Source organism: Ursus americanus, chromosome 29 (assembly GCF_024610735.1).
Source record: "Ursus americanus isolate L20-20 chromosome 29, mUrsAme1.1.p, whole genome shotgun sequence".
In the NCBI taxonomy this organism is placed as follows: Eukaryota; Metazoa; Chordata; class Mammalia; order Carnivora; family Ursidae; genus Ursus; species Ursus americanus.
The window spans coordinates 29,910,020-29,920,374 of NC_142155.1; the positions used below are offsets into that span (position 1 = coordinate 29,910,020).

The following is a 10,355-nucleotide window of genomic DNA, read 5'->3' on the forward strand; positions in this document are numbered from 1 at the left end:
TCATAGCTCCCAAAGACAATCATCTTTTTTTCCTACAAGATAGTATGCTCTAGGGGCGCCTGGGTGGCTCAGTCGTTAAGCATCTGCCGTTGGCTCAGGGCGTGATCCCAGAGTTCTGGGATCGAGCCCCGCATCAGGCCTCCGCTGGGAGCCTGCTTCTTCGTCTCCCACTCCCCTTGCTTGTGTTCCCTCTCTCGCTGGCTGTCTCTATCTCTGTCAAATAAATAAATAAAATCTTTTTTTTTTTTTAAAAAAAGATAGTATGCTCTAAATCTATAAAGAGGAAATTAAATATTATTCTCAAATTATCAAGGATGGTCTCTCTCACAATAGAGTAGTGTATTATTATAAAGAACAATGTTTACTTTTTTCTTTCAAATTTTCAAAGATGTTTTGTTGTCTTCTGGCTTTCATGATTTCTGATGAGAAGTCTGTTATCATTTAAAGTTATTTATTTATTGTGTCTTCCCCCACCTCCACCCCCCCGGCTGCTTTTAAGATTTTTTTTTTCTTTGTCACTGTTTTCCAACAATTTTTTTAAAATATTTTATTTATTTATCAGAGAGAGAGAGTGAGCAAGAGAGAGAGAGAGCACAAGCAGGGGGAGCGGCAGGCAGAGGGAGAAGTGGGCTCCCTGCTGAGCAAGGAGCCCCATGTGGACTCTATCCCAGGACCATGGGATTGTGACCTGAGCCAAAGGCAGATGCTTAACTGACTGAGCCACTCAGGCGTCCCTGTTTTCCAACAATTTGATTATTATTTGCCTTGGAATCGTTTTCTTTATGTTTCTTTTGCTTTGGGTTCATTGTGTTTCTTAGCTCTGTAAATTAATAGTTTTAACAAATTTGAAAATGTTTCAGCCATTTTTTCTTCAAATATTTTTCCTGCACACCTATTTGCATCTCCAAATTACGTGTATGTTATACTCCTTGATATTATTTTGTAGGTTACTTATACGCTATTTATTTCTTTTTTTGGTCTTTTTAATCTATGTACTTCATTTTTGATATTTTCCATTGTTTTATTGAGTTCCATGATCTTTTCTTTTGCAGGGTCTTATCGTCTGTTCATCGCATCCAGTGTATTTTCATTGAAGAGCCTTTTTCATTGTTAGAAGTTTGGTTTGATTTTTTTTTATTTTTTTAAATTTTAAATTTTAAATTTTCCATTTCTTTCTTCATTGAGCTTCTACCTTTTTGAACATCCGGATTATATCTAACTGGCTGTCTCCAATATCTGTCATTTCAGAGTCTATTTCTTTTGAATGATTTTTCTCTTACTCATGTGCCATGTTTCCCTGTTTCTTCTTGGCACGGTCATTTTTTGAACAAATTCAGGACATTAATTTTAAGAGTCACAGATACTAGATTTTATTGTATTCTTTTAGTTTTAGGCTTTACCGTGGCATATAGTTAGTTGCTCAGAAAAACAGCTTTTCAAGACTTGTTCGTAAGCTTTGTTAAGGTAAAGCAGGAGTGGCATTTAATTTTAAGATAAGATGTTATCACTTCCAAGGCGATGACCTTGTAAAGACTATTCAGTTGTCCAGGTGTTATAAGATCTTCCCACTCTTGCATGTGGAAACGCAGGCTTAGTATCCTGTGGGAGCCCTGGGCTCTATTCACCTTATTGCTCTCCTTAGCTTTCTTTCTCATCTTTATCTCCACCTCAGTAGTTTCCTCCCACATGCTGAGATCAGTACTCGGCCAAATACCCAAGGAGACCCCCACGTATTTCTCTGAAGCACTCTTGCTCTCTCTGTGAAACTCCCTCCTCTCTTTTAGTCTTTCCTCCAAATTCTAGTCTCTGAATTTTGAAATCTGTCCTTTTTAATTTAGGGAGACTGTCAGGTCTGTGTGGGCTTTCCCCTCCTTGCACTGTGACCTGGAAACTGCCATGGACAGTGAGTTGGAGATTGCAGGGCTCACCTCACTTAGTTCTTTTCTCTTGGGAATTTCCATCCTACACTGTAAATCTTACTCTGTTTTTGAGTTATTTAGGGAAGGATATGACCAGAAGTAGAAGTTCCATTTTGTTAGAAGTTTGACAAAAATTTAGTTGTGAGAAATTCTGAACCTGCACACAAATTAGCAGAATTGCTTTTTCTTAGAATTGCTCTTGGAATCAAATCAGTCAATATTGTATAAGTTTTGGGGTTTTTTGGGGGGATTATTTATTTATTTAAATTTTTTTTCTTTTTAAATGATTTTTATTATATTATGTTAGTCACCATACAGTACATCCCCAGCTTCCGATATAAAGTTCAATGATTCATTAGTTGCTTATAACACCCAGTGCACCATGCAATACGTGCCCTCCTTACTACCCATCACCAGCCTATCCCATTCCCCCACCCCCCTCCCCTCTGAGGCCCTCAGTTTATCTCATAGACATTGATAGTCTCTTAGAATAAATTGTTTTTAGCATATATAAGTAAGTAGGGTTAAATTCCCATCATAAATATTTGTGAAGAAGTGATGTGTTATCCAGATGGGTTTTAACCACACCTGGAGTACTCCAGATTTCATTTGAAGTAAAATATAGACAAGATGTTTCAAGAATACTAGTAGGAAACAAATACAATTACCTGAGATGAATATGAGATAATTCATATTCAGTCACTCAATAAATCTTGAGGATTCAGTGAAACAATGGTTCCCACTGTTTGTGAATACTGTCATTCATAAGGGGTACAGGCATGCAAACAATCAACTGTAATATGGTAAGGTAGAGTCACATTGTAGGTAGGACATTGGTGGAGGAATATGTAAAGTGCCACAGAAACACGGAGAAGAAAGAAAGCTGGAAAGGGCAGGAAATTGAATTTGTTTTATGGAAGGCATCTCTTCCCATCATCTACTAATTCATTCATTCATTCCATTACATTCATAACATGATTAGGGATCAGTAGTGTGCTCTCACTGATAAGTCCCAACAGTACCATTCCTCCTCTAGGAGAGAAATGGCTAATAAGCAATTGCAATTCAGTGCAATAGATGCTATGGCTGAGATGTGCACAGGGGACCACAGAAGTGGAGAGGAGGGGCACCTCATCGCAGAAGCAAGTGGTCAGAGAATGCCTTCAGAGGAGGAGACAGGGAAAGGGCTTGCAACAGACAGCATCACCATTCAGGAAATGTTAGGTATACAGGGTAGTTAGAGCATGGGTTTCAAAGAGGAGTCAGTGGGGAGGAAGCTGGGGAGATAGATGGGGGCATATTTTCAAAGGCTGTGTGTGTTCTCTTACGGCATTTGGAAGAAAATAGGGAGCATTGACCGATAATGTGTGTGTGTGTAAAATGAGGAATAATGATAGATTTATGTTTTAGAAAGTTCACTCCAATGGTAGAGTGAAGGATAAAGTGGAGCAAAGTGAAACTGGAAGCAGGAAGATTAATCTGGAAGCTAAGCTATTTTAGTAATCCAGGAGACCAGTCATGAAGAACCGCAGTGAGGCAGTAGTGGAGGGACCGGAGATAAGACAAGAAGGAGAGGGATTGGGTAGTATTTAAAAGCTAGAACAAAAGGACTCAGTGCCTAATTGAATATAGAGAGTGAAAAAGAGAACTGAGTCTATGATGACTTCCAATTTTATGACCTGTTGGAATGGTTGTATTCATTAAGAATTGGGACCGCTAACAGGCATTGCTTACCCCTAGGAGAGCTCAAAATAATGCACTGAGATGCAAAAAGAAAATAGCAGAATTCCATTTATACTGTTCTCTATATTTTTAGTTTCTATTTGTGTGTCTTACAAAGTATATAGTAAACTAATACAGTAGTATGTGTATATACTTTATAAGTTAACGAGTATCAGTATATTGTCGGGTGTGCTCAAAAATTTCATTATCAGGGTGTATGATTGAAAAGTATGGAGACATCTGAGTGAAGGATTACAAAAGGAATAATAAATGTGGTAGTTAATGGGGAATTTGGTAGTAATGGGGTAGTTATGGGTAGGTATTTGCCTATGAACATTTAGGCAGTAATTTCTAGTGGGCAATAAGAGTCTAGGTCAGACGAGAGTGTCCAATAGACCTTTCTGTGATCATGCAAAATGTTCTAAAGATGTACTGTCCAGTATGGAGACCAGTAGCCACATATCACTATTGAGTACTTGAAATATGGCTAGTGCAACTGAGGAACTGAAATTTATCATTTTGTTTAATTTTAATTTATTTAAGTTTAAATAGCCACATGTAGCTAATGGCTACCATGATGGGAAGCATTGATCTAAAACTTCGAAGAGAGACCTGGGCTCTCATTTATTGAGTGCTTCCACTGGCTAAGCACTTTACATATATTTTAAAGCAACTTAATCATCCCAGCTATCCTCTGGAGTAGACAGTATTATAAAAGAAAAGAGTAAGTTCTTCCTTACTCTAACCTTTTAATGGCAGAAGTTCATATTGTGAAGAAGAGCATACTTGCTCTGAAATATGTGTACTTTCTAGATATTCTCTCTTGGTAGATATTTATGCATCTTTCACAACCAAGTGACAATATTATATTTTTCTTTCAGGTGGTTTGCTCTGTTACAGATTCAAATATGTATTATTTTAATACTTTATAAATATGACTGTAGTCTTCTGGATCCATTACCAAAACAGGTAAATGTTTTCAGAATTTTGACTATCATGGTTTTTGAATTTGGTGTAAATTCTAACCCCTTGGTTTTAATTACTAGAGGTAAGCTGCTAATTTCCTTACCTAGGCTTGATCTTAACAGGTGTCTTACATGGAACCAGACTGAGAAGATACCCTCTTAATTCCCTTACTTCTGGATCTAATGTATATGCCATGGTACCATAAGACCAGGACCGAATAGCGGTGTTCCCACCCCTTAGAGTGTTAAGGAGGCCCTCAGTGAATTCACCAATTTTGATCCTGTTCCCTGTGCTAAATAGACATGGCCTTGATGTTGGGCTTGTTTCCCTAGAGAGGCACGTCTATGGGTCCCAAACTGAACCATCAGTTTTAGAGGCAAGTCATAGCCCTTGGTCCATTTGGGAGGCAATGGCACGGAAGAAAACAGCAGACAGTGAGCAACAGTAAAGACAGTAAGCAAGAATGAAAAGGCTGTGACCTTATTCCTACCTCTGCCCATTGAATAGGGTCATCATTGAACTCCTCTGTGTTTCTATTGGTCTGTTCTCCTAGACCAATGGCTTTCAAACTGGTACAAATATCAGAATGACCTGGAAGGTGGGGGGCTTTTTAGAACACAGAGTACTGGGCCCCATCCCCAGAGTTCCTGATCTAGGACATCTGGGGAAGGCAATAATTTGCATTTTTAACCAGTTCCCAGTGCTGGCGATGCTGCTAGTCTGGATAACACTCTTTAAGGACCACTGTCCTAGGAAACAGGGCAAGTTCAACTTAATTCCAGATGTTCGGAAGTCATTTTGAAGACTCTGGATAAAATGTGCTGTTTCAACTGAGGGTAAAGCTCAGAAATTAAGCATTGCAATTTCAGGGCTATTCACATAGCATGTTGTGCTTTGATTCACTCTTGATATAATAAGGCTAATGTATGGAGGGATAAATAAAACTCTTGGGTGACATTTCAATAGAAATTATGTAAGTGCTAAGTGACACAGACAATATTATATCACTCATAAATATGCACATTTCAGCACTTTCCCCCGATTTCTTTTGCACTTCTATTTTGAGTACACTAACTACCAGGGATGAAGAGCCCTCGAAATCGTACGATGAAAGGGAAATCAAAAAACCCTTCACAAAGGTTCTCAGCAAGTATAGTTTTATTATCAAAATGAGGATCGGAGCCAGGCATATACCCATGAAATAGCAGCTCCTGGTTCACCGAGGTGGATGTCACAATTTTGCCCAGGACGGGTTCCCCATCCAAATATGTTCCCACTGGGGCGCCTGGGTGGCACAGCGGTTAAGCGTCTGCCTTCGGCTCAGGGCGTGATCCCGGCGTTATGGGATCGAGCCCCACATCAGGCTCCTCCGCTATGAGCCTGCTTCTTCCTCTCCCACTCCCCCTGCTTGTGTTCCCTCTCTCGCTGGCTGTCTCTATCTCTGTCAAATAAATAAATAAAATCTTTAAAAAAAAAAAAAAGAAGAATTGACATTTGTCAAAACCGTGTAACACCTAAGCCTAGCAATCAGTAATTTTCACCAGCTCCTCAGGCAAGATTTTGCCCAGTACTTTCTACCTAGCCGAGAATTCCATTTGTTATATTTATTATACTATTCTACACACATTCTATTTCTGTTTTAGCACTTCTAAGGACATTTTTCAAGAAATATTATCTTTAAAAAAGGGGGAAAATATTATCTCACTTTGTAAAAAGTATGTCTAAGCGAATTCTCCTGCTCTCAAAGGGCATTTCATTTCATGATTCTTATTCTAGAAAGAGATGAATTGAAATTATGTAATTATTGGACTTGTTTTAATAAATTGTAAAATGAGGTGATCAAAAAATACAAGAAATGACCTTCAAATTACCAGGCTCTTGTAGGAGATGGGAGGGGATGGGCTGCTAGAGCATGTTCTGAACGCTCTTGTCAAGCATGGGGGCATCTTTGGGATTGGAAATCGGCTTCCCCAAAGTAATATGCTTGTCATAGTAACAAAAATCAAATGCTAGAACCCCCAATTTTAATTTTGCAGAAGCCCAGTGTTTTATTTTATCTCAAAGGGTCTTAGGAAATTAATTTTAACTCTCATTAAGAACCAAACACTAAGCAAATATTATAAAGCTTTCCAAGATCCATGATCAGGCAGCCTTGTCCAGATGCTGGCAATGGGGGCTGTTCATTTTGAAGCATTTATAAGACCAACTTCAATTCTCTTGCACAAGCAAGCACATTTTTGCTAATATAGTGAAGTTTTGCTTGTTTGGTTGGTTGGTTTTGTTCTGTTTTGCTTTTTGGGGTGTCATGAATCCTCAGATAATCTCATGAAACCTATGGATCCCTTTCTAGAAAAGTACATAACTTTTCATAACCACAAATTTGTGGTTGCAATTTCAAGGAGTCCATGGCAACCCTGCACCTTGTTCAATCAACTCCCCTCAGAATCTCCTTGTTAAGAAGCCCATGCTGTGCCTTGTGTATTCAAATCTGACAATAGACTGATGACTTAAATTGGACTGATTGTCTTTTCCTTACTCAAGATCTTCCCCCACCCTCAAGGCTGATGGAACAGGTTGCAAATGTTCTGCTCCTTGAATGGAAGACTAAAATTGATGCTTGACATTATAAGACACATCAAGCAAACACTTCTGGTCTTCTAAACCTAGACTTTGTACTTTTAGAGATAATAACACTTGAATAAAACTTTTTCTAAAAACTTATGTCTCTTAATTTCTACATTTCTTCTGCATTTCTGCTTTTAGAGTCCTCTCCATTTGGTGGGTGTCCAACAGCCAGAAGGACAATGCCGGATTGAATTTAAACAAAGAAAATGACATCTGTTGGGCCTAAAGAGGCCCAGGGCCTTCTGGAAGAGTGATTGTCCCATCCACTAACCTGGCAGCATCTAGACCTGAGCTCTACTAAAACATACTGCTTAGCTTTGTTTTAAGATTTAGTTCAAGAGAATGTCTAAGTGGTAGGTGTGTTTGGTAACGTCAGAGTAGACCAAGAATCTGACCGATACGAGATCTGAATACATGGTTTACAGAAAACGTTTAAACGATTTAAATAAGAGACATTTCCCTAGGAGTTGTAATTGGGTTTCATGCATAACAGTATTAAAACTTTAAATGGAAATAATGCCACTTGATGAAGATCTTAGTAAACTGTGAAGGCAACATACTTAAATTTCTATTTCGAAAAAGGCTGAACGTCTTTGACTCTAAGAAAATATTAAATAGTAATTTCTGGAAATTTTTTGGTTTTCCTAATATGATTCTCACCTGGCAATTGGAATTCTTAAGTTCTATTAATATAATTCTTTATGGTAAACAGGACTAGTGCTGAAACACTGCATAAAATGATAGCTTTCTAAGACCTGCGAAGACAAGGAGCATGTCTTACACTCATTCTGTGCCCAGCTACACCTAGGACAGCGCCCTCTGTATAAGGTGTAGTCAGTAAAGGTATGCTGATTGATACACTGATTTGTATTTTAATGAAGGTGAAAGCACTCTTTTGATTCAAGGCAATAATAGCTATAGGTGAAGAGGTAATATTTTTGTGGGTAGAAACACAGATAAAGGGATGTCAAGGCAAATAACAGCATTTGAATGTACTACTTAGGACTTCTGCCGGAAATATTTACTGTAAAACCCTGAAAAGAAATCCCGTCATGCCCCGGGGGAAACATACGACACTAGTAACAGAATGATCAGTGATGTCGTGATTTGTCGTCTAATAGTCAGTAAAATGCTGCTTGCCTCCTTTATTTCACAATAAATAAGCTTTGTGTGCACGTCGTCTTCTGGATTATTTGCTCCCCTGTGCTAGAATGATCCTGCAGAGTTGATAAGGATTGCTTAGTCATCTATTTCCAACCAATGAGCAGATGACTCCCTAGGAGAAAATTAAGTACTCCGGAGTGCATTAACTCTTCCAGACTAATACAGCGATTCTGAAGCTTAGCTACCAGCTTGCAGGTTAGCTTAGCGGGTTTGGGGTCTAGAAACTGGGGGGGATGAAGGAAGCAGCTTAGAAGACCCGGCACGGTCTGCTAACTATGGCGGGAGTGTTCTTAGGGCAGACGTGTCCTCCCGAACAGCCGAGACCCACAATGAAACACTATTTGCTTCTAATATGCACTTCAGCTGAATTTGCAGCCACCCAGGGCTAGTGTTTATCTCCATATTCCTGCTTGGTAAGGAAAAATGTTAGCTGGCAAGTTTATGCGCTTTAAAAAAGAATGCAGACACAGGAGATCCATTGACCTTTGGTAAAAATGATAAAAATAAAATAATGGTAAAAGAAATATATTTGGAGGTCCCATATCTTTTTATTTCCCTGGCCTGGGATTTTATATTATATATCTAAATCACGGCTTTGTCCAGGGTAAAGAGTTCGAAGTGGCTGGCTCTCCCCTTGAGGGATGGTGACGTAAGAACTCAGGATTGCCCTCTTCTGGTAGTCAGGCATTCAGCTGGGGCAGTGGCTATGTCAGCTTTGGTGAGAACCTCCATCTTGTCAGCCATTGTCCAAATTTCCTTTCAGGTCTCGATCAACCAACCAAACTTTTTGCCATTGCCTAAGAGTCTACGTATATTCTTACCTCAGACTATTTCTCCCTCCACACAAAGGACATGGCCAAGTATATACTGCTCAAAACTCTGCCCAGTGGGAGAATTTCCCCTCACCACTGTCCTTTGGGGACACTCTTGAATGTGGCTGAGTGGAGTAGAAGTCAACTAGTTTGCTCCATCATATCAAGCCAACCAATATGTCATCCAGGCCCAAGATTTTTTCTCTCCTCTGTCAGCTAGTCATACCCAATGGGCCAAAGGTGTGAATTAAGAGAGATCCATCAGCCTAACAGAGGTAAGTGATGACCTGTTTATGTAACTGACTTCTGGACTTGCTCAAACCTGATCCCAAATGGACCATATTCATTGTATAATGGATTGCTGCTGATAAAATACTTGGTAAATGTAACAATACCCAGTTCATGATGCGTAGCTCTGGTCAAATACTCACTTGGCATATTTAGGCATTGGAGGCTTAGAAGTATGTTAGGAGCTGGTTTTCAAATGATAAATAGGTTTTAGCTGCAGGAGGCATGATCTTACTCTGGAATCCTAGGGAATCTATCCTTCTATCTATTGGCCTATCACCACTGGTAGTGGTAATGCTTGGAGTGTAATCAGAGCTTGAAGATGCTACTGGTGAGCCAACAGTGGACGTGGAAGAAATCTCGCTTGCAGTTGATGAACTTGAAGGCATGTCCTTGTAGGGTGGACTTGCATGGAGGCACAAGATGATCAAGCCCTTATCCTTTGAATTGACTTCCAGAGAGTACTCTGATGTCAAATGCTTGTCAAGATCTGGGTAGATGTTGAACTTGTGGCCCAATCTTAGGAGGCAGGTTTTCAAAGTCACAGTGGATCTTGTTGTACTTTTTCTACCTGAAGCCCGTGTAAACACAGTTGAAGAATAGACTTGCTGTTGCACACGCAGTATGCTGAAGAAGGCGTAGGAGGAGAGAAACAGACACACCCACATAACACAGAAGAGGTTTTCCCGTGAAGGGGAGAAAAGAGAGAGTGGTGTTTGGAAGGGGACATGAAAGGATTTCCTTCTTTCCTTCCTTCCTTCCTTCCTTCCTTCCTTCCTTCCTTCCTTCCTTCCTTCCTTCTTTTATTCCTTCCTTCCTCTCCTCCTTCCTGCCTTCTTTCCTCTTCTCTCTCTCTCCC

The 10,355-nt window shown here is 39.6% G+C and overlaps 1 protein-coding gene across 3 annotated transcripts in view; it reads left to right on the forward strand.

The window, feature by feature from the left end:
* Positions 1 to 8,407, forward strand: part of CYP39A1 (cytochrome P450 family 39 subfamily A member 1) — a 90,823-nt gene extending 82,416 nt beyond the window's left edge. For 2 of the 3 annotated variants that reach the window (XM_087857054.1, XM_087857053.1), the window contains 3 exons: positions 1,053 to 1,109; positions 4,523 to 4,610; positions 7,371 to 8,407. In XM_087857054.1, the coding sequence (XP_087713180.1) occupies positions 1,053 to 1,109; positions 4,523 to 4,610; positions 7,371 to 7,442 (217 nt within the window). In that variant the 3' untranslated portion in view covers positions 7,443 to 8,407. The remainder of the gene's footprint in view (positions 1 to 1,052; positions 1,110 to 4,522; positions 4,611 to 7,370) is intronic. The other variant, XM_045801728.2, reaches the window with a different exon arrangement.
* The last annotated feature ends 1,948 nt before the right edge of the window (positions 8,408 to 10,355 follow it).